This window comes from Delphinapterus leucas, chromosome 9, assembly GCF_059928025.1.
Source record: "Delphinapterus leucas isolate spDelLeu-1000000601 "Yukka" chromosome 9, BTC_Dleu_Yukka2, whole genome shotgun sequence".
NCBI classification, from domain to species: Eukaryota; Metazoa; Chordata; class Mammalia; order Artiodactyla; family Monodontidae; genus Delphinapterus; species Delphinapterus leucas.
The window spans coordinates 85,885,597-85,910,476 of NC_143137.1; the positions used below are offsets into that span (position 1 = coordinate 85,885,597).

The 24,880-nt window shown below is 38.1% G+C and overlaps 2 protein-coding genes across 2 annotated transcripts in view; one reads left to right on the forward strand and one right to left on the reverse strand.

Annotated features, from left to right (window-relative positions):
* Positions 1-22,896, forward strand: part of LRRC17 (leucine rich repeat containing 17) — a 70,851-nt gene extending 47,955 nt beyond the window's left edge. Inside the window, exon 4 of the mRNA XM_022554460.3 lies at positions 2,987-22,896. Coding sequence (XP_022410168.2) covers positions 2,987-3,384 — 398 coding nt within the window. The 3' untranslated portion in view covers positions 3,385-22,896. The remainder of the gene's footprint in view (positions 1-2,986) is intronic.
* The window catches only part of FBXL13 (F-box and leucine rich repeat protein 13), a 183,352-nt gene that overhangs the window by 107,083 nt on the left and 51,389 nt on the right, over positions 1-24,880 (reverse strand). Inside the window, 2 exon segments of the mRNA XM_089917767.1 lie at positions 9,142-9,274; positions 11,732-11,827. Of these exon segments, the coding sequence (XP_089773893.1) occupies positions 9,142-9,274; positions 11,732-11,827 (229 nt within the window).

Below are 24,880 nucleotides of genomic sequence, written 5' to 3' on the forward strand. Positions count from 1 at the left end.
CAATTCTCTTTTCCATCCTTCAAATCTCTTCTCCATTTGCTAAGCAAAGCCTCTGACAAAAATGAGCATGGTAAGTTAACTCACTGAATTCTAGAAAGAACTGAGAATTACTGCAATGTTGATCAGATTTGTAACGTACATAATATTTGTGCCTTCGCAGTGCGTTCATAATTTGAAAAGCTCTGCCTTTAAAAATGTGTATTACGGGCTTCCCTGGTGGCGCAGTGGTTGAGAGTCCGCCTGCTAATGCAGGGGACGCTGGTTCGTGCCCCGGTCCGAGAAGATCCCACATGCCGCGCAGCGGCTGGGTCCGTGAGCCATGGCCGCTGAGCCTGCGCGTCCGGAGCCTGTGCTCCGCAACGGGAGAGGCCACGACAGTGAGAGGCCCGCGTACCGCAAAAAAAAAAAAAAAAAAAAAAAAAATGTGTATTACTACTATTAATAGTGCAATGTTAATGTCATAAACATTTTGAGTACAATTGTTTCTTGTTTTCTTAAAGGTAATTTAATACCATTAACAGAACATTAGGATTTTAACATTGTAGAAGTAAAAACTGAATATTCTAGAGCTACCAAGGCATATTTTAGTATTAATAACATTTGTAAATATTAAGAAATCATAATTTTTAAAAACTTTGAAAGGAGCAGCAATATGCTACACTCATACCTTAGCCTGTACAGATAGTGTAAACTTGGGAGTATCTTCAAATTTTGAGATCAAAAGCAATTTTCATTTTACATTGAATAAGAATACTATAGAGATACTCTTCTCCCAAACGAAGCGATCACTGTATTAGTGTGCAGGTCAGTCACTGGTAGCCGGTCTCCACAAAGCCAGGCCACAGGGTGAAGAATCTGGAGGTGGAGATCCTCTTTTGCTGAATGAGAACCAAAGAACTGCAAGACAAGCATGCCTGTCTCGGGTCCCTGGGCAAGTGTCTAATCCTCCCTCCCCCGCTCCCCCGCCCCCCGCTCGCCCGCATGCAGCAACAAAGACCCAACGGAGGCAAAAATAAATAATTTTTTTTTAAAAAAGAAAAGAGGTCTTCCCTGGTAGCGCAGTGTTTGAGAGTCCGCCTGCCAATGCAGGGGACACGGGTTCGTGCACTGGTCCTGGAAGATCCCACATGCCGCGGAGCAGCTGGGCCCGTGAGCCATGGCCGCTGAGTCTGCGCGTCCGGAGCCTGTGCCCCGCAACGGGAGAGGCCACAACAGTGAGAGGCCCGCATCCCGCTAAAAAAAAAAAGAAAGAAAGAAAAAGAAAATTGTGAGATCATTAACTCACAAAATGTTTGCAAATTTTTTAAAATGCAGTGTCTTCAGAACTATCATTGCAAGGGCTGACCTTTTGCTCCTCCCCAGCCACCTGCTCCCCTCTCCCAATGACCCAAGTCATTGCTTTGCACCAAAATAGACTTCTTTTAGGGGGAATTAAGGGTTTTGTCTGAGAACAAATGATATGAAAATAGTTAATGGTATTAGTTTGAGAGCATATTTTTCAAATTCAAAATAAGGGCACTGTATGCTCTGAGGAGAGTATTTTAAAAGAGCAATGAGAAAATGTTTGAAACAGAAACAAAATATTTGAAATCAGCATTGACCTGTAAATTCTAGAGTAGCTGGTCAGTTTACATCAACTGAAGTAGGGATAATTTAGGTTTAGATTTCTTTACTCTCAGAGGGGAAAAAAAAGCTTTCTGTTGTATTATTTTGTGTTATGTGTTTGCTATTTGTTTTAATTATCCACCCTCCAGCAGAATTAAATACATATGGATTCAAAGCTGATAGCTACCATAGCTTGCCAAAATACAACCAGATGTCTTAAAAATGTTGATAAACATTTTTTTGGTTTTGGACAATACAAGAATATAATTCCTTCCCCCTGGGAAGGAAACTGGGAAACGGCTATTTTCTAGGCATTTTCAGAGTTATATCCCAGAGAGCTGTCAAATCACCCCCAAACACGTTTCTCATTTTTTATGCACTTATGTCTTACATTTGAGATATTTTCCTAATTCATGCCTTTTTTGTGGCATCTTTCCAGTGAGTATTAAAAAATGCACATGAGCACAAAGTACATTTTTACAAAGCTAACTTAAAACTGATTTTTCAAATAAAATATTGTATTCTAGTCAATTTAATCAAGGGGAAAGCTTTGTCTGAGTAAAAACATATTTCAGAATTTTGCATTTAGACATGTATACTGTTAGGGAAATATAATTAAAACCGAAGTCTTCACCCAACACAGAAATCCTCTCCACAATGGTAAAGAGAAAGAAGATTCTTTTATTATTGAATAAGCATTAAACTAGAATGTGATGTACATCACAGGCAATCTGCTAAGAGATTGCAGAGACAGAAAGAAATCTCACCCTCTGTATAGCCAAGCAGATACAACCTAATACATACGTGTTTTCAGGATAAATAATAGCTAGTTCTTAAGTAAGAAGACTTGACAGCACCGTTTGTCAAACATTGTTCATTCTAACCTTACTCGCAAGTGAGTTGGCATCTGTGTTAGCTAATTGGCTTTATCAAGAGGAAAACAAACTTCTATCTTTATGACAAGAGGTAATTTTGTGACTTGGAAGAAGGCTCCTACCCCTCCACAGAAACTGGGAGACAGGTGTTCTCTTCCTTGATGTTTCCATTTCAAAGAGATGGCTCCCAGGTTCTTAAGAAGGACGATCCTCATAAAGCTGAAAAAGGCCTCTTTAGTCTTCTAAAGGATATATACACATTTCAAAGAGAAGAGAAAGTACTTGCAAGTCTTCTAAAGGATTTATACACATTTCAAAGAGAAGAGAACGTACTTGCAAGTTTTCTAAAGTAAAAACGCTGAGAAAAAGGCGGGGAGGGAAATCTTTTCCTTTATTTTCAATAGAGAGAATTAACTCTCTTATTTTTAATTTAAATTTGTCCTTATAATATACAGTGCACTTAACCCAATTACCCAATTGGTTTAATAAATATTTTCTGTTTCTAGCTGCTTTTTTAGGACTCACACATTTAGAAGAGTTAGATTTATCAAACAACAGTCTGCAAAACTTTGACTATGGAGTATTAGAAGACTTGTATTTTTTGAAACTCTTGTGGCTCAGAGATAACCCTTGGAGATGTGACTACAACATCCACTACCTCTACTACTGGTTAATGCATCACTACAACGTGCACTATAATGGCCTGGAGTGCAAAATGCCCAAAGAATACAAAGGGTGGTTTGTGGGAAAATATGTTCGGAGTTACTATGAAGAATGCCCCAAAGACAAATTACCAGCATACCCTGAAACATTTGACCAGGATACAGAAGATGATGAATGGGAAAAAATACATAAGGATCACACAGCAAAGAAACAAAGTGTAAGAATCACTATTGTGGGATAACTTAGAAATTGTTCCGGTTGCAGCTAATTTTGTATTTGCTAAACTGGTGTTGGAAAACCGCATGTTTAGATTTTGATTAACTGTTTTACCTGTTTAGGCGAGGTTACCCAGCTAAAGGAAGGTTCCCTTAATTATTATTATTGTTGTCACAGTATAGTAATCAGGGGAATACTCTCATGCTGCTTGCCTGCCTGCAGAACAGCTTTTGATGGTGACTCCACACTGGTAACCTGCAGGAGTTGGGTCCTAATGATGGCGTTAGGAGGTCATAATGTTCTGTATAAATGTTTTTACTGCTTTTTGAAAATTAAAAAAACCTGGTTCATTTTTATATGCTTTTCAAGAGCTGCTTGCACATACCTAAAGATGATCAAAATGAAGAGATACAAATGCTTAGTAATAATAAAATGTAATTCTCTCCCCTCTGCCCCCCAACTTTTTTTTTTTTCCAGTAAGTCAGCTTGTGCATTGAATAAATTTCCATTTCTGATTCCTGTGCACTCCAAAATGAGGTCCTGGTAAACCCAAATTCTCAACTACTTTTCACTGATCCTTGCAAAAAACTGTCAAGCTAGACCTGAAGGAGAATTGCCACAGGCAATAAGCCAAGAATCTGAGAATTATATTAGAGACGGCTCAGAAGATGGGACTCTCAGAAGCAGTTGTAGATGATGTGAACATGAGCTCTGAACAGGTATAAACACTAGTAAATGTGGAAACAGCACTGGGTTTTTAACAGAGTTCAGACTAGGAAGCCACCTGTCAGTGGGAAGGATCTGAGAGCCCTTCCTGCTAAGCTAATATGTCAAGGAACATAAAACAGGATGAAATTAGGATTCAGGGTCAGGATTTGGGATGAAAAAGAAGCAAACAAAAAGGGAAGTGATATCAGAAGCAACTGAGGGCAGAGGTGGTACCCAAGAGAAGCCCCATGATTTGCGTTGCAGGTTAAAATTAACTCACCTGGAGAAACAATAACCAGAAAGAGAGGAAGTGTCTGGAGACTGACCCCATCAGTTTGTATTTTGATAGTACTGTACTATTAGAAAAATAAAATGCAAAGAAATATGTACATATCATTAGAAATACCACTTTTTCCTTTTTAAGCAGATTTTCTTTTCACTGAGTTGAATATATTTCCATTTCTTATATCAAGGTATTCATACAAAGTTTAACAACTGGTCTTATACTTGTACAAATTTCTAAAGTATAGAACGTGGTAAATAACAAATAGTATTAAGCATTTCTTTTTTTTTTTTTGGCTGCACCACGCGGCTTGCAGGATCTTAGTTCCCCAACCAGGGATTGAACCCAGGCCACAGCAGTGAAAGCACCAAGTCCTAACCACTGGTCCTCCAGGGAATTCCCTTGAACATTTCTTAAACACCTATTAGAGGCCAGACACTGTGCTAAGAGCTTCACGTATTCTATTTCTAATTCTCACAAGATCCCTCTGAGGTACATAATATTATCTGCCTTTTCTAGATGAGGAAACCAAGGCTTAGTATGTAGGTAACTTGGATAGAGCCACAAAGCTGGCAGGTGGCAGAGCCTGGATTCAGGTCCACCTAAGTCCTTTCTACTGTGCAAGGATACAGAGCACTCTAAATGTTACCTTTAGTCATGGCTACCTCACATCAGAACTTCCAGAAACAGACACTAAAAGAATAGTATGTGCTTTTTCTCCTGAAACACTTATGAGGGCAGGTGATAATCTTTGGGTCATGTCAGTTAATTCTATTAATATGTATAGGAAACCAAGAGAGTGGGAAGCTGGAACAATTGCTGGAGCTGGTGGTTCAGGAAATGACACTGGATTGTAAGGTTCTAACCACTATGCGCATTTTATCAATGGTTTGGGTCAGGGTGGAGACTTAGAAATACTGTTTCTCAATGCAAATTCTCACATTGTTCAACATGAGGTATTGAAGGTAGCTGTTAAGTTTGAAGTGTTACCAGAGAGATGTAATAAATTCACTTATTGTTGATGAGCACTCAGTGGAATATTAAATAAAACATCCAAGATTTGATGGTGGAGAATGCCAGGTGGGACCTCAGTGGAAGACAGAGGCACACAGTGGGAATGTGAGGGTTCTGGAAAGAAATAAGGGCATTAAATCTGATTCAGAGAAAGGGCCCAAGTTACTCTCTGGTTTAATTTTTGTAGGCTAGCTGGGAATTTTATTGGTTTATTTTTATATTCAGGATCATTCCCAGGGAGCTATTTGAAAATAAAGCTCTGGAACACATCATGATAGAAATTGATCCAGACCATCCAAAAGTAAGTCATTTAGAATTGCTAATATCTCCCAGGGCCAAAATTTAAATACATTTTTAAAAGCTTAAAATTTGCTCTTTTTTTGTATCAGAGTTTATATTTTTTCAGGGAAGCGTAGTTGATCAGTGATGGAATTAATAATTAGATACCTCCTCTTCTGCTAATTTCTTTTTTAAATTAATTTTTATTGGAATATAGTTGATTTATAATGTTATGTTAGTTTCTGCTATACAGCAAAGTGAATCAGTTATACATATACATATATCCACCTTTTCTGCCAACTTCATACTTGATTGATTAATAACTTGCCTTTGCAACTTCCTTCTGTTCAGTAGGTGATGAAATTCAAGAGATTTTTTTTAAAGTATATTTTATGGTAGTCAAAAATAATAAAATCCTGAGATCTACATATTTGAACACATATGTTTAAATATCACTTGAGTTTTTATCCAAATACCCAAGTGTTTTTTTTTTTCACCTAGTTCTAAGATTCTTTGATTTTTCTGAAGTAAATAAGATTTACTACAAGCTGAGTTCTCCTGAGTCCTAAGCCTGAGTCAACTCTGACCTAATTCTTGATTATTTGGGAAAGATATTAAACAGTTCAGATTATTCATTTACTAACCATCCCCTCCTCTGGAGTTTACGCCCTGGATCAATTAACGTCTGTTTCTGAGAAATCTGAACAAGTCTCCGGCTCTAGCAAATAGAAGCAATTCAGTAATGAGAATCTACTTGTCTAAATTCTGTGAGATGTTGGGGCTTCTTTCTGCAGGAGGTGGAGTGTTGGTGAATGATGGGGAGATGTAATATGTATCAGTCAACAGTGTAACAAGGGAACTCCTATAAGACCATCAGCTGCCTTTTCAGCAGAAACTCTGCACACCAGAAGGGAGTGGCGTGATATTTTTAAAATGATAAAAGGAAAAAGAATAATCTACTCAAGGCTATCATTCAGATTCAAAGAAAAGATCAAGAGTTTTATAGACAAGCAAAAGCTGAAAGAAACTGGGTTTACAAGAAATGTTAAAGGGACTTCACTAAGTGGAAAAGAAAAGGCCACAACTAGAAATATGAAAATTACAAAAGGAAGAAAATCTCATCGGTAAAGGCAAATATACAGTAAGGATAGCACATCAACCACTTATAAAGCTAGTAGGAAGTTTAAAAGACAAAAGTAGTAAAATAATCTATATCAACAATAAGTAGTTAAGAGATGCACGAAACGAAAGATGTAAACTATGATGTCAAAAACAAACTTGGAGGGAGTAAAAATGCAGGGTTGTTAAAATGCATTCAAACTTAAGAGATTAGGAACTTAAAATAATCAAATATGTATAAAGATTGCTGTATATACACCTAACGGTAAGCACAAACCAAAAATTTATAATAGTTACGCACAAAAAGAGAAAAAAAAATCCAAACAAAACACTAAAGATAGTCACCAAATCACAAGGAGAGAGAGCAAAAGAAGAAAAAAGTAACAAATTGGTTTAAGATGGCAGACTAAGCACGTTTCAGTTTTCCTCTCCTACCCAAATTACAAGAAATAAATGATTTTTAATCTATAATATCCTTGGAAAACAGAAAGGAATGGTCTTGGTGGATCAGAAATTAATAGTTCCTAAAAATCCAAAGGCAGACATGACCAGATTGGATGAGGAACATGCATAAGATGGCTGCTGTAAAAGATGGAGCAGCATTATATCTTTATGAAGGGTGTGTCCCAGAAATTAAAAGATATAATAATATTAACACCATTCTCATTAAAAATATGAGAAAAGGACTCAAGAACAAGACAAGATGGCTGCATATCCTTGCTACTGAATAAAGAAGTAAAAGATACAAGAATAGGAATGAATGGAAATAAAACTGTTAGTATTTCCAGATGACATGACAGTCTACCTAGAAAACCTAAAAGATTCAACCAACAAACTTAAAACCAAGAAGATAGTTTAATACATGATCAGGTAAAATAACATCATATATAAAGCTACTGCTTTCTTCAGCACCAGCAATAACCAATTAGAATTATTCCATTTTGTGTTTTTTCTTTTTTCAATTAAAAAAATATTACAGATAACAGTTGAAACCCCTTGTGAACCTCTTCCCCATTTCATTCAACCCTCTCCACCTTAGAGGTAACCACTATCTTGCATTTGAGGCTTTTGATTCCCATGCATGCTTTTTATATTTTACTGTGTGTGTGTGTATGTACAAGTGCCCTTGAATATGTAGTATTGAAATTATTTCCAAATATAAAGTGTATGGTATGATTTTACACATTGAAAAGTTGTATACAAATGGTATTAGATTATGTATATCATTCTGCAACTTGCTTTTGTCCATTAATATCTTTAGACCCATCCATGTTGATATTTATATGTGTTCATGGCATTCTTTCTCATTATCTGAAGTCAACATGGATGTGTACTTTTTGAAATCTATTTTTTCTCTCATTTCCAGAAATACATATGGAAACTTAAAAATGTACCTCAAAGGACATATGGGTTAATGCAATGTGTTAACCCATATGTCCCCCCAAAATTCACATGTTGGAATCCTAACCCCCAATGTGATGGTATTAGGAGGTGGGGCCTTTGGGATGTAATTAAGGTGGAACTCTCATGAATAGGATTAGTGCCCTTACACAAGGGATTCCAGAGAGTGCTCTCTCCTGCTCTCTACCATGTGAGGATACAGGGAGAAGACAAAAGTCCACGACCCAGAACAAGGCCCTCACTAGAGCCCAACCACGTTGGCACCCTGATCTTGGACTTCCAGCCTCTAGAGCTATGAGAAATAAGTTTTTGTGGTTTATAAGCCACCCAGCCAAAATGGAACTTTATTATAGCAGCCTGAACTAAGACAATTAAATACAGACTTCACAAAACAGCTTGGAAAAAACTGGAAATAACCTCAATGTCCATCAATAGGAAGAAAGTTAAATAAGTTACAGTATAGCCATAGTATGGGAAAATAACTTTGTAGTTCTATATGTACTGACATAAAAAGATTTCCAAGACATAATAGAAAATATAAGACAGTATGATCCCTTTAATGTTAAAAATTAAAATTGTGTATTTTTAATCACAAATACATAAATATATTTTAGAAAAACAGAAAGACTGATAATGTTGAGTACCATGGGGTAAGTGAATGGGTTTGAGGGAGATGAAGGTAGATCTGCTTCTACTGTCTATTGTTAGAATTTCTTTAATGAGAAGTTCTTATATTGTATTTTATTAGTGGATAAACTAATGACATATAGATAGAAAAATGTTAGACAAAAAAAAAAAAAAAAGCAGTCAATAAGAATGACCAAAGGACCAACTCCCAGGGCATACACTCCAGCAAGAGCTGGCTATATTATAGGACTTTTAAATAGTTTTAATAGACATTCTTATGGCCTAAGGCGGTAATTGAAGTTTCCATTTTAAAATACAGGAAAGCAAGACAAACAGTTGTAATGAACATACTTACTGATCTCAAAGTTTTCAATCGGAGAACACAACCACGAAAATTCAAGCACAGCACATTTAGACGCCACCTTTGCAAAGTAGACACTACGTGTTTATCTGTGATTATATTTTTTACTGTGGAAAAATCAATCTAAAAAGGATAAACAAAAACATTAAGAAATGAGAGAGATCTTTTGCATGTAAAACTTTAAAAATATTTTTAAAGCATCAAAGAACTAAAATTTCTTCATCTCACCACTCATTTTTTTTTTGGGGGGGGTTGGGTTTTTTGTGGTCATTCCCAGGTTTAATTGCAAATAGATTTTTTTTTCATGGTCATTCCTAGGTTTAATTAAAAACAGATTCTAAATGTCCAGTCCAGGTTGACAGCTGGGAGGGCAGGGGTCTCACATCCACCCCTCAACAGAGTCAACTGTCTTAAGAGTGGCCTGGATGCCCCCTGTAATTCCAGGTGAGCCCCAAGGCTTCCCCCTTCTTCAATGTCAGTGAACTCTCCTGGGTTCATCATTAATGTGTGCCTGCTTCTTTTTTCATGAGCACAAACTATACATTGAGTCCTTGACTATAGGAAAGACAGTTTAGAGTGTGTGGTCTATAATGGCCTTTTCATAACTCATAATTTGGAGGGGGTAGTTCTAGAGAAAAGGAAAGATGACCTGAGTGTACCTTGCTGATTATATGTAAAATTGAAGAGCACAGAGGTTTAGTGAGCTCCGAATGGCCAAGGCTGGTTGATAAACGATAACATAGTATTTTTTAAATTGAAGTATAGTTGATAACAATAACGTAGTATTAATACTATCTTTCAGCTAAAAGGTTAAGTATATGAGCATTCACTTTCTCATTGCCTTCTGGACAAAACTATTCTTTGTGCTAAAATGTTTGTTATAGTTGCGCCACATTTGAGCACTCACAAATAAAGGAAAAAATAACTGCAAATGAAGAACAAATAACTGAGGAAAGAGAAATTTGCTGAACATAAAGCAGCTTAACTTCCAATCCTGGCTTTGTTCTTCACTGCCATATGCTCATATTTTCTTCATCTTTACCCAATGAAGTCTTGGCAGAAGTGCTGGCTTTTTCTGCCATTTTTCTGCAAGATTTGTCCTGATTTTAATATTGTACATGTTCTTTCTCTTCCAGATCATTTGGATTTATTTATTTTTCTTCTTTATGGGTTTTCCAAAGGAAAAAGTAACACCTAATCTGTCACATAAGTAAGAGATTTATTCCTTTAAATCAGTGGTTCTTAGTGTGGTCCTGGGACCAGCAGCATCAGCATCATCCAGGAACTTGTTGGAAATGCAAATTCTCAAGCCCCACCCCAGACCTACTAAGTCAGAAACTCTGGGGGTGGCAACCATCAATCTGTCTTAACAATCCCTTCAGATGATTCTAATGCATTCTAAAGCTTAAGAATCACTGCCTTGTACTAAAAATACATCTAAGACAGGAATACTAAATTTGGTAGCTAAGAGGGGTTAACTAAGACAGAAGCACATTTTCTTATTGCCGTTGCTGCATAAGATGAGAGTAGAGCAGTATAGCCAAGAATGGGATGGTGTTCTGATGAGATGTAAAGATTCTGAGTTGACTTATGGAGCCTAGATTCCCTGTACCTTGTCAACTCCTCTTACTTTCTTTGTCAAAGTTTCTCCAGAATGGCCCTGACCACCTATTCATAGATCAGTCTGAGCACATGATATCATTTGTCCTCCAATCAATAGCAATTAAGAAGGGGTGGTGAAGCCAGCTATTTACTGGACTTAGGCAACAAGGAAAATGTTACTACTCCAACATTTGTTGATGGCATAAATGATCACAGTTGTTAAGATTAAAGCAATCATCCAAGAGAAAGAAAAGGAAGGTCATCAGGGATAACACATGTTTATTTTCTGTTGTTGGCTAAGACCTACCACCCAATGTCTCTTTGGAATGAAAAATATAAGCTTGTTCTAGTTTATGAGAATAGTATAAAAATAGTGCAATGACAAGAACAATACAGAGGCATGAGCCTAGGAGTCCGCATTAGAAAATTCCTGAGTGTGTGTGTACATGTGCATGTAAATACACTAAGAATTATCAAACAAGCTTTGCGTACATGTATATTTTAGCCCTATTTCATGCTCAGTAGTTTTTTTTCCTTTACTCCATATTTTGTGCTGCTTTGTTGTATTTTTTGAACCAACAATAATAGCTAATATTTACTGAGTGCTGCCTACATGCAGGCTCTACAGTAAGCACCTTGCTTGCATTTTCTCAATATATCTCTGGAGCTCCTTGAGTAAGGCAATGTTAAGCCTAACTCAGTTACAATGGAGCTTTGTTTCAATCCAAAAATAATATTCAATTTATTTCTACTAGTTAAATTAGAAAATACTCATATTGAATCTCTTCAAATAACATTTTTTTTTATCTTGTCCTTCAGGCTTGTGCCTGGACAAAAGAGAAACAAATGCACCTACTTTTTGTGGCCCCATGTTGTGGAGCAGGGAAGATGGTATTCCCCATTACAGGTGGCTTTATAGCAGTCTATTCTCCTTTGAGAACTAGAATAAAGACATAGCTTCAGGTCGTGTCTACTTACACCATTCCACAATGAGCTCATTTGTGTCATCAACAACCAGGAGCAATTAACTTGACCACATATTACCACATCTCTTAAACTGAGGTAGGAGAAAATCTAAACACAAAGAAAAACATTCACAATTTTGAAAAAATATGTGAATTTTTATCTAACTCTTCAATTTACCATTTTGTGTGAGTGTGTGTGTGTGTGTTAATGGTAATGTAATCCGTATATTGTGGTAGCAGGGGTTTATGTGCTTGAATTTTATCTGAAGGTAGGAATTTAGAGTTCTAGAACTTATCTGATGCTGCCTTTGATATAATGTGATCAAACTGATAGTTGCAGAAGGATGGTGAGGAAGATAGGTAGATTTATTTTATTTTCTGAATTAAAGTGGTATTCTGCTAGAAAGTGAACAATTTTCCTAAATAATAGCTGGTACTACATAGAAGGCATTCAATAATTATTTTCTGAACTGGAGTCTTTTTAAAGTTATAGGATTCCTCGGAAAGATCAATAAACCCACTTTGGCTTCTATTTCTAGAAAAATGGTAGACTAGAAAATCTGGAAATCCTCTTGATACAAAACATCAGTAAATGCTAAAACAAACATTTAAAAAAATATTTCCTTTTTAAATTTTTTAAAATTTCAGCTTTATTGAGGTATATTGACATAAAATTATAAGATATTTAAAGTGTACATCATAGTGAGTTGATTTATGTATACATTATAAAAGGATTCCCCCATCTAGTTAAATTAAACATATCCAACATCTCACATACTTCTCTTTATTTATTTTTATGAGAACATTTAAGTTCTACTCTGTTAGCAAATTTCAATTATACAACACAGTGTTATCAACCATAGTCATTATTTAGATGACTTTAGATTACTTTTAATCTAAAGTGTATTAGATTATTTATCTCCATGTATTACTTTAGATTCTCAGACCCTATTCATCTTATAGCTGAAAGTTGATATCCTTTTTCCAAACTCCCTATTTCCCCTACCCCATAACCTCTAATAATCAGTTTTCTACTCTCTAAAACAAACATTTGTTTTTAAAAAATAATTGAGTTTTCAAGAAAGTAAGGAAAATATCCAGGGCCCCAGTCTTTGTAAACCCAGACACACAATAAGAGATCCATGCCATAGTTGCTTGGGATGGGAGAACAGTGGAGGTGGTTGCTGCTTTTCATAACAAATAGGTTCAGATTTTACTGGCCATGCAGGGACAGAAAAAGTTACCAGGCTTATACAAAGCTGGAGGTCATAACTGAGTCAGAGAGAGAAAGAGAAGGAGACAGAGAAAGGGAGAGAGACAGAGAAATCCAGGATTATAAAAAAGTGATGTAAAAACAAAATAAAAAACTGCTATTGGGCTTCCCTGGTGGCGCAGTGGTTGAGAGTCGGCCTGCCAATGCAGGGAACACGGGTTTGTGCCCCGGTCCGGGAAGATCCCACATGCCCCAGAGTGGCTGGGCCCGTGGGCCATGGCCGCTGAGCCTGTGCATCCGGAGCCTTTGCCTCGGGAGCCTGTGCTCCACCATGGGAAAGGCCACAACAGTGAGAGACCCGCGTACCGCAAAAAAAAAAAAAAAACTGCTATTGACAAGAGAAAAACTGAAGTACCTAGCCTGGGATCAAAAAAATTTCCCAAAGAATTTGTAACCAAAGACCACTTATTGTGTGCATTGGAATTTGAATTTTATTATTTGTGGGATCTAACTTGAATTTATTACCTTTGTAATTGTATTTGATACATTAACATGAAAAGAGTTTGCAACTTGGTAGTAACTATGGGGCATTTGGCAGAAATAAATACCCTCTCTCTAAAGAAACACACCCTCAAACCTGGCCTTGTAGAATTCGTACAGATTAAGCCACAACAAAATGAGCTCTCAATAAAAATTACAAAACACAGGGAGGAAAAAAAGTCCAACAAGAGTGAACAACAGAAAAACAATAACTTCATGAATAAAATTGTCAGTAATCATGAAAACATTAAGGTGATGAAGACAAAAAAATTCTTGAGAAAAGCTGTTGTTGAAAAAGGACTGGGCAGATTTATAAAGAAACCAAATAAAATTCATGGCAATTAAAAACATAATGATTGAAACTAAAAACTCAACAGATGAGTTAAATAGCAGAAGAAACCCAGCTAATACAAGGAATAGCAAACTGGATTATGTATAATGAAATTACACAGGATAAAGCACAGAGAGATAAAGAGATGGAAAATATAAAGGAGGTTAAGAGACACATTATATAACATAAAAAGGTCCAATATTCTATATATCTTTATAGAATTTCCAGAAGGAAGGAACAGAGCAAATGGAATCAAAGCAAAACTCAAAAATAGGGCTTCCCTGGTGGCACAGTGGTTGAGAGTCCACCTGCCGATGCAGGGGACACGGGTTCGTGCCCCAGTCCAGGAAGATCCCACATGCTGCGGAGCGGCTGGGCCCGTGAGCCATGGCCGCTGAGCCTGCGCATCCAGAGCCTGTGCTCTGCAACGGGAGAGGCCACAACAGTGAGAGGCCTGCGTACCACCAAAAAAAAAAAAAAAAAAAAAAAACTCAAAAATATTACAGACAAAAATGCTTTAGAACTGATGAAAAGCAACAATTCTCAGATTTAAGAAGCACAAGAAATCCCAAACAGGATAATCAAGATACCATGGGTTTGTAGTGAAATTGCAAAAGGCCATAAGCAAAGGAAAACCTTAAATGCAACCGGAGACAGGTTACCTACAAAAGAATGTCACTTAGCAGTCGCAGAAAGCATAGTCAGCAGAAAATACTTACCAATCTCAGATACCACATGCAAGTAAATTACAACTCAAGGATGAGTATTAAGTAAAGACACTCTACGACAAAGACTGAGAGAGTTTGCCTCTAATACACCCATCACAAAACAACTTCTAAAGGACATTGAAATCAGAGGAAAGGAGTGAAATGAAATAGTAATGATGGGCAAAGAAATTTAATAAGCATAAGGGTAAACCCAGCAACCTTATAAAAACATATAAGGATGATGACACGTGGGAGTACAAAAAACAAGGGACAAAACCGCTAGAATATATTCATACTCTAAGACTGGAGAAAGTAATCAGAGTTAAAATGTTCTAAATTCCATTAATGAGTCAGGAAGAAAGTATAGCTATTAAGCTACTTTAGGCTTTATTAAGGTAAATGCACATGTCAAAAATATTTAAGAGAAGCCACCGAAATAATGGAAATAGAATGGATATCTTCTAACACATGAAAATGGGGACAAGGCGGTAGCTTTTAAAATTCAATAAATAAAGGCAGGAAAGGACAAAACAAGTACATAAAAGAGAATAAATAGTATAAAATAAGTTGAGAAAAATGAATCTAAGTATATCTAGCAATAATAAATTTAACAAAATTCACTGCTTGGAAGACAAAGATTATCCCTAATAATGCTTTTGCTTTAAAGTTTTCTCCTCTGATATCAATATAGCTATCAAATTTCCTTTCAGTTGTGTTCATCTTGTTCAGTATTGTATTTTAGGTGGATTTTAAAAATTTGTCTGATAAAGAGGGTCACTACATTATAATTAAAGAAAACAATACAAATAATTTACTAAAGATATATAACAATTCTAAATGAAAGTATCCAGTAGTAGAGCTGCAAAGATACAAAGGAGAAATTGACAAATCCACAATCATCAACTCTCAATTGTTGATAAATCAGTGTGAGGAAATAAAAATCTTTCATGGATTCCTCAGTGCTCCTGAGGAAAAAGCTCTAGCCTCTGGAGACAGAAATCTATATGATAAAAAGGTAATGTTTTGTCTTCACTTCCTCTATAAACATTTTACTTTCTACATACTATGGAGATTAGATCTGTAGCTTTCTGTCTAGTTAATTTCTCTGATCTAAAAGGATAATAAAACTTCTCTTGTCTCCCCAAGAAGGTCAAATGTGTATAATCTGGCCTAGTTCCTTCCCTAGGTCAAGCTCCCAAGATGTCAGGAAGATCCCTAATAATTTACATTCAAGGAGATATGTGTCGCAGGACCTGGGAGACATCTATAGATCATAAAAGCTAGAGACACTAGTGCTTATCTGGCCCTTGGAGAGATGTATTTACAAGGAGTCCTACCTCCCTCTTTTACTTATAAGGACCCTTGTGATTACATTGGATCCACCCAGATAAACAAGGATAATCTCACCATCTCAAGATCTTTAACTTGAGTCTGCAAAGACTCTTGCCATGTATTCACAGGTTCTGAGGATTGGGGTGGGGGTGGGGGGCAGGTAGCACAGGGGACTATTATTCTGCCTATCAAACTATGTAAGGAAATGATAAACACTAAATTTAAGAGAGCAGTTAATTTTTTTTTAAGATCTTTATTGGAGTATAATTGCTTTACAATGTTGTGTTCGTTTCTGCTGTATCACAGAGTGAGCCAGCTATACATATACATATATCCCCATATCTCCTCCCTCTTGCGTCTTCCTCCCACCCCCCCATCCCACCACTCTAGGTGGTCACAAAGCACCGAGCTGATCTCCCTGTGCTATGTGGCTGCTTCCCACTAGCTATTTTACATTTGGTAGTGTATATATGTCCATGCCACTCTCTCACTTCATCCCAGCTTACCCTTCCCCCTCCCTGTGTCCTCAAGTCCATTCTCTACATCTGTGTCTTTATTCCTGTCCTGCCCCTATGTTCTCCAGAACCTTCTCTACATCTGTGTCTTTATTCCTGTCCTGCCCCTATGTTCTCCAGAACCTTTTTTTTTTTTTTAGATTCCATATATATGTGTTAGCATGCAGTATTTGTTTTTCTCTTTCTGACTTAGTCTGTATGACAGACTCTAGGTCCATCCACCTCACTACAAATAACTCAATTTCATTTCTTTTTATGACTGAGTAATATTCCATTGTATATATGTGCCACATCTTCTTTATGCATTCTTCTGTCGATGGACACTTAGGTTGCTTCCATGTCCTGGTTATTGTAGATAGAGCTGCAATGAACATTGTGGTACATGACTCTTTTTGAATTATGATCTTCTCAGGGTATATGCCCAGTAGTGGGATTGCTAGGTCATATGGTAGTTCTATTTTTAGCTTTTTAAGGAACCTCCATACTCTTCTCCATAGTGGCTGTATCAATTTACATTCCCACCAACAGTGCAAGAGGGTTCCCTTTTCTCCACACCCCCTCCAGCATTTACTGTTGGTAGATTTTTTGATGATGGCCATTCTGACCATTGTGAGGTGATACCTCATTGTAGTTTTGATTTGCATTTCTCTAATGATTAGTGATGTTGAGCATCCTTTCATATGTTTGTTGGCAATCTGTATATCTTCTTTGGAGAAATGTCTATTTACGTCTTCTGCCCATTTTTGGATTGGGTTGTTTGTTTTTCTGATATGGAGCTGCATGAGCTGCTGCTGCTTGTATATTTTAGAGATTAATCCTTTGTCAGTTGCTTCATTTGCAAATATTTTCTCCCATTCTGAGGGTTGTCTTTTTGTCTTGTTTATGGTTTCCTTTGCTGTGCAAAAGCTTTTAAGTTTCATTAGGTCCCATTTGTTTATTTTTGTTTCCATTGCTCTAGGAGGTGGGTCAAGAAGGATCATGGTGTGATTTGTGTCATAGAGTGTTTTGCCTATGTTTTCCTCTAAGAGTTTTATAGTGTCTGGCCTTACATTTAGGTCTTTAATCCATTTTGAGTTTATTTTTGTGTATGGTGTGTAAGAGAGCAGTTACTTCTGAGGGAGGGGGAAAAATGCAGTTAGAGCGGCTTTAATTGTATTTGTTAAGTTTTATTTCTTAAACTGAGTAGTGATTACACAGGTGTTCATTATATTATATTTCTTTGCATGCCTAAAATATTTTATTTTAAAAACCTCACTTTTGAATAAAGTACCCAGGAATAAATTTAAGGAGGTGGAAGACTAGTACACTGAAATTTCTTTCTTTACTGAAAGAAATTAAAGAAGACCTAAATAAATGGAAAAATATCCCAAGTTAATAGATTGGAAGACATAACAACAGTAACAATAAAAGAAATTTAATCAGACTTTGAAATCTGCCTATGAATAAACACCAAAAACAAACCCACAGGCTCAAAGAGTTTACAAGACTATTCTATCAAATATCCAAGGAATAGGTAATACTAACATGAATAATATTAAGATGTCAATACTACCGAAAGTGATCTACAAATTCAGTATAATCCCTATCAAAATGCCAGTGGTCCTTTTTTTCCCCAGAAACACAGAAAAGCCAATCCTCAAATTCATATGGAATTGCAAGGGGCCCCAAGTAGCTAAAACAATTTTGGAAAAGAAAAGCAAATTTAAAGGAGACACACTTCCCAATTTTGAAACTTATTACAAAGCTACAGTAATCGAAACTGCATGGTACTGGCATAAGGATAGGTAAATATACTGTTGTAGTAGAATTAAGAGTATAAAAATAAACCAGGGCTTCCCTGGTGGGGCAGTGGTTGAGAGTCCGCCTGCTGATGCAGAGGACACGGGTTCGTGCCCCGGTCTGGGAAGATCCCACATGCCACGGAGAGGCTGGGCCCGTGAGCCATGGCTGCTGAGCCTGCGCGTCTGGAGCCTGTGCTCCGCAACGGGAGAGACCACAACAGTGAGAGGCCCGTGTACCGCAAAAAAAATAAATAAATAAACCAATACATCTATGGTCAATTGATTTTTGCAAGGATGCCAAGAACATTCAGTGTGGCAGGAGCAGTCTCTTCAATGCTGGGACAACTGGATATCAAAATGCAGAAGAATAAATTTTGGACCTCCTACCTCACATCATACACAAGATTTACTCAAAATGGATCAATAACCTAAATATAAGGCTAAAATCTGTAAAACTCTTAGAAGAGAAAATAGGGGTAAATCTCCATGACCTTGGGCTTGGCAATGGACTCTTAGATATGACAACAAAAGCATGAGCAATAAAGGAAAAAATAAGTTAGGATTCATCAAAGTTTAGAACTTCTGTGCATCAAATGACTTTATCAGAAAGTAAAAACTCTACCTTTTGTCTGTATGTGCTGCAAAGGGGAAAATGTGCCACGAATTGTCAGTCATTGAAATGGCCTAGAAGTACTGGAAAGGTATTATGGTCAATCAGATGGCCTGAAAAGTGTACCTGTACAGTTTTGCACATATACTATACTTGAGGAAGTATTATAATAGACAGGGTTTATGCCCAGGGGTAAAAGCAACCTAGAAAAGAGAAGTAGCAGCACAGAATAGCAGTAAAAGTGTAGGGCCAAATTTCTGAGATTCTAAGCAATGTGAGAACAAGTGACTTGTGTAAGAGTTGGGTAAGAACAACTTGGAGTAAGAAGGGGCCAGAAAGCAAAGCCCTAAGGCTAGCAAACTGTAATAGAACTAATGAAGACATAAAGTCACTGAAGAGAGCACCTCTGAGTCTCCTCAACACACAAGGAAATGGACATGCCACTGCTCAGAGTGGATTGAGCCTTTATTCCAGAGTCACTGCTACTCCTTGGAAGGTTACTGTCTTAGTTTCCCAAGGCTGCTGTAACAAATTATCACAAACTGTGTGGCTTAAAACAACAGAAAAGGGTACAAGTCTGAAATGACAGTGTTGGCAGGGCCATGCTCCCTCTGAAGGCTCTAGAGGTGGCTCCCTCCTTGCCTCTTACTAGCTTCTGCTGTTTGCTGGCATTCCTTGGCATTCCTTGGCTCATAGCTACATCACTCCAATCTTTTTCACATGGCCTTCTTCCCTCCTGTGTGTTTCTGTGTATCTGAATCTCCCTCTCCTTTCTTTTATGAAGAAACCAGTCATTAGATTTAAGACCCACCCTAATCCAGTGTGATGTTATCTTAGCTAATTACATCTATTTTCAAACAATTTTGGAGCGATTTTGAATTTTGGAGCAATACTACTCATTTCAATTACCTAACTTCCCTGAGTCCATTTCCACATCTGCAAAATGAGGGTCTTTAATGAGCAAATCTCCCAAAGCCTCTTCCATACTGAAAATTTTATGATTCCTGTTGTGATTCATGGCCAGATAGTTAAAACTAGACTTCTAATTGTATTGCCATTGTGTGATCTTTAATGTTAAGTTTAAAAGGTTGATTTTTCCCATATCATGTAATTAAATTACTTTTAAATGAGAAATCTAACAGAATATTATTTATAACCAAAAGAAAGTCCATTTCTAACTGGATTGTGCCCATCATCCAGGTGCAAATTCTTGCATAAATGGAGACAGACTTTTATATGAAAGGCATTCCTGCATTCTTGTCTACCTAGTAGAAAAGCAAGGGGCTAATAGAAAAAGACCATATAATGCCATTTCCGATATGTGGTATTAATTTATTCACTAGTTCATTTAACACTTATTGTTAAGCACCTGCTCTATGACAATCATACCTCACTAATTCTATAGAACATTACCCAGAAATATTTAAGAGGCAGGTTTTCCACATCTCAGTGTGGAATAAATTTTTGTAAAGAATTTAAGTGCAATTACCATAAACTTACACTTTCTCCTAGGGAGTCATGCCATTGTTGTGCAATATATATTGAGAGTTCTAAAACATTCATATGCGTTTATACTTGGAAAAATGGAAAATAACTCCACAAGGAACAGGGGCTGTTGCCAACATGGAAACCTGGGAAGAACATCAGGGCAGGTAAGTGTGGATTTCTAATTCAATTCCATAGAAAATTACTGTGTGGTTATTCTATGCACGGGGTTCTAACAACAACAGCAAAAAAAACTGACAAGATGTGACAGAGAATAAAAAGCACAGTTTTAAGAAAACTTAATACCATGAAAATATATATAAGTATCAAGTGTGAGGCTATTCAGTCTTCCTATTTAATATGTATCAGTCAGTACCCACTATGTGCCAGGTGGAGTGGGATCTTTAGGAGAAGAAAGAACATCTAGTGGTCGTGAAAACATAGTGAGGCGAGCTAGAGAAATGAAAGCCCATATCACAAGGGAATTGGAGGGATGTAACAAAGAAGACAAAATAGGAGAGAAGAACCTTGCACCCCTAGTAGGGGGAGAACAAAAGAAAAAGAATTCACAAGTTCAAGGAAGCCTGCTCTGCCCCTAAGCAGTCAAAACAGGTGCTGGTGGTATATGATCCCAGCTAAGGAATATGGCAGCAGCTGGAAGAAAAGTCTACCTAGAGTCTGAGACCTTTCACACTTAATGCCCACTCCTCACTCCTCCTGACCCATGTGGTAATGAATGACACTTGCAAGAGACCAGGAATGGTTCCTGGGATGGGGAGACTATGAAATGCTGACAGTAAGCTGAAGCACCAGGTGTACAACAGATATTTTCATTTTGACCTCAAATGATAGAACTAGGATCCCTGAGAGGAAATCAATAGCTGACAGATTTCACCTTTATGTAAGGAAAGTCCTCTAGGCTAGTCTCTTCTAGCACAAACACTCTATGATTTTAGGATTTTGTAATTCTCTGCTCTCCCAAGCAAGCAAGTGCCAAAAGAAAAGAATGTATAATGGTCATGGTGAGAATTAAATATATTCTCTAACCCTCTGTGGTGTTTGATTGGTATTGGAACACATATCAGCACATGTGTTCCACATAAGAGCAGGGAGAAGGATCAAGGAAGAGCTAAAGTGAAGTGGGCTGACTAGGAAGGATGTCTGCTCACTGACTATGATAGAACATTGAGTGTGTTACCGAGGAGTTACTGACTTGGGGTAGAGGAGCCTGTTGGAAGAGATGAACTTTAAGTTCCTCCTAGACGAAGATTCTATTATTCTAAGATTTTGTAATTCCTTGTTTTCCAAGACAAGCCAGCTCGTAAAAAAAAAAAGAACTTCATGAGAGTTAAATCTATTCTCTAGTAACACCAGCACTCCCTACTTATTTGTTAGATTGCCTGGATAGTAATGCATTTCATGTGGGAGTTCTTGCTGTGAGCACAGTGGAAACGAAACAAAAATAAGTCCAGACACCATTGGCCCTGGAGGGGAAAAATGTTACAGTATAAATCTTCTAAATCAGACACAATTTATGCATCACAGAATTATGCGACAGTGTGCACCATCAAATAACTGTAGCAAAGCCTCCTGAGCAACTGTATAGCGCTCGGTTTACAAAATGTTGTTACGTGCATGCTGGCCAAATCATTCTGCAAGGCCTATATATTCACGTTGCTTGGTAAAGCTGAAGAGGGATTCCCTTCAGGTCAAGATATCTGTATTTCTCGAGGTTTATAAAAGAGAAAAAGTAGAAATGAGAAAAACATGCCTGTGAAAGGCTGGTTTCCACTAAGCTAAGTCAGGTACCACTCACTGGTACCTCTGTCCAATGACTGAGTAGGTGAGTCTGTTAGTTCTAAACCAAGAGACCATACCTCAAAGCTGGAGAAATGGAAAAGATCCTTTCTCTTGATGGAAATAAGATATAATAAAAATTAAAGGTTCAGTTTTGGTCCATTACACATAATGTGTCAAAGCCTATATCACAACCTTCAGGCAGGCCTGGTCCTCTGCCCAGGAATAAAAGAATGATGGAGGGATGTGAAAACCCGAACCCTTCCTCTTTCTAAACCTATTAGGTGGGACTAACACAGTAGGCATCTGAGTGGAATGTGAGTAATAGCCACTCCCAGAGGAGGGCGTCCACTTAGGAGGGCTACCCAGTGCAGATGTTTGAGCTTCAGTGGGGGAGGCGGGCATCCAAGTGAGGCAGAGGTGAGGGGTGAGGGCATGGTGTCAGAGGTGGGGCACCAACAGCATGAGGAAGCTGGCCTGGCACAAGGCTTAGAGCCCAAGTGCACAGGAAAGTGATCTAGTCAAGCAGTGGGGACCCCAGGAGAGATAAGGCAGGTGGTCACCCTGGGGGGGATGGAGGGGAGATGGAGCTTGGTGGTGTGAGAAGCACATCGATTCTTTTTTTTTTTTTTTGCGGTACACGGGCCTCTCACTGCTGTGGCCTCTCCCGTTGCGGAGCACAGGCTCCGGACGCACAGGCTCAGCGGCCATGGCTCACGGGCCCAGCCGCTCCGCGGCATGTGGGATCTTCCCGGACCGGGGCACGAACCCGCGTCCCCTGCATCGGCAGGCGGACTCGCAACCACTGTGCCACCAGGGAAGCCCGCACATCAATTCTTGAGATGAGGGACTGGCCTGTGTGGAATGTCAGAACCAGAGGAGTGTAAGGAGGGTGGTACTTGCACAGGAAAGGTGGCCGTGACGGTAGGAGATTGGTACATATGGGGAAGAGGTGGATAGATCAAGTAAGTTAAAAGGCTAGGAAATTGGGAGCCGGGTTTCTCCCTCTAGGAGAAGGTAGTTATGAGTGTGGAAAGGAAGGAAACTAGAATGAACCCTGTGGTGTTACACTGGAATTGGGTATTGGTGGAAAATCGTGGTTTTTGATTATACACAACTAGATAACTAGGGGAGGCTAGGAGCAGGAAAATCATCCCCTGAAGCTCATGAAGAGTGGACTCTTGAACCAAATCAAGGTTCTGTTAACAAGAAAGAGGGGAGGGATTGACTATTAAGCAGCAAACATCTTGCCAGTCCACCACCCAACAGATCATCAAAGTAGGGAGCAAACACCCTTGGCTTCAGGACGCTTTTACCACCTCTTTGATTTCCTGGGTCTTACTCACTGACCTATAGTATTTCTAGGTTATTGCTAGACCAGGGGTCAGCAAACATTTTCTAAAAAGGGCCAAAAACTAAATATTTTGACTTTGTGGGCCAAGAGGAAATGTCCTCAACTCACTGAACAACAAATCACCAAAAGATGAATGGTCTTTTTTATTTTACATCTGAAAATGTAAAAACTATTTTTAGTTAGAAATTCATACAAAAATAGGTGGTGGTGGGCAGGTTTGTCCCATAGGCCACAGTCTCCCACCCTTGCTGTAGACCATCCCCATCCTCAGCACTCCCAAGATGGGGCCCAGCTTGGTGGCTCTTCTGGAACTTAACCTAAAAGAGCTATGGCAAGATCCCTTGGGGCAAGCCAAATTCTTAACCCTATTTGTTTCTTGTCACCCCTGTCCTGAGGGCAACCTGTGTCCTGAAACACTCATTTCATCAGAACAAATAGAGCCAAATTTAGGGGCAAGAAATGAAAAATCCCCAAAGATCTTTTTTGGCAACACTGCTTTGCCTCAAAAGGGCCAGTTTTCACAATTCCCAGAGATTAAAAATAGAGTTCTGTTAGAATGTGAATATATTTAAACATTCACTAGTAATCGAGGTCATCATTAGGCAGCTTAGGCATAAGTGCTTTTAAATGTCAGAGTAAACCTCTTGGGTCCATTCTACCATTGACTGTCTACCAGTGGGATTGTTTAGTATTGGTTTAGTCATGTTTAGTATTGGTAGGCTCATTCACAAACATTATAGTTCACATCAGCTTTATCCCCATTATACAAATCAGGAAACTGAAGATCAAAGAGATTAAATTACATGCTGTAGATTACACAATGTCTCAGTCAGCTCAGGCTACTATAACAAAATACCGTAGACTGAGTGGCTTGAACAACAGACATTTATTTCTCACAGTTCTGGAGGCTGGGAAGTCCAATATCAAAGTACTGGCAGATTTGGTTCTTGGTAAGGGCTTTTTTCCTGGCTTGTAGACAACTGCCCTCTTGTTGTGTCCTCACATGGTAAAGAAAGGAAGCTCTGGTGTCTCTTCCTCTTCTTCTAAGGGCAGCAATCGCATTATGGGGGATCTACCCTCATGACCTCTTCTAAACCTAATTATCTCCCCAAGATCCTACTTCCTAACCATCTCATTGGGAGTTAATACTTCAACGTATGAATTTGGTAGGGGCACAACCATTCAGTCCATAACACACAGTTATCCAGAGCTCAGATTCATACTTTGATTTTCTACATTTAGGATTCATTTCCCTACACAATTTCCACTGAAACTTTACCCCATTCTAGAATGATATACTGTTCTCACCTGACTGCCACCTGCCTAGAATAGAATGAGTCATAAAACACCTTTCAGCATAAATTTTAATCCTCACCATATAACCTCTATTTTGAATATTTTTCCAAAGCCTCATAATTATTAGACATTTTCCAATCATAAACTACTTGACAGTATGAAAAGACTTTCATCATTTTGCTGACAAATTCTCCTAAGAGA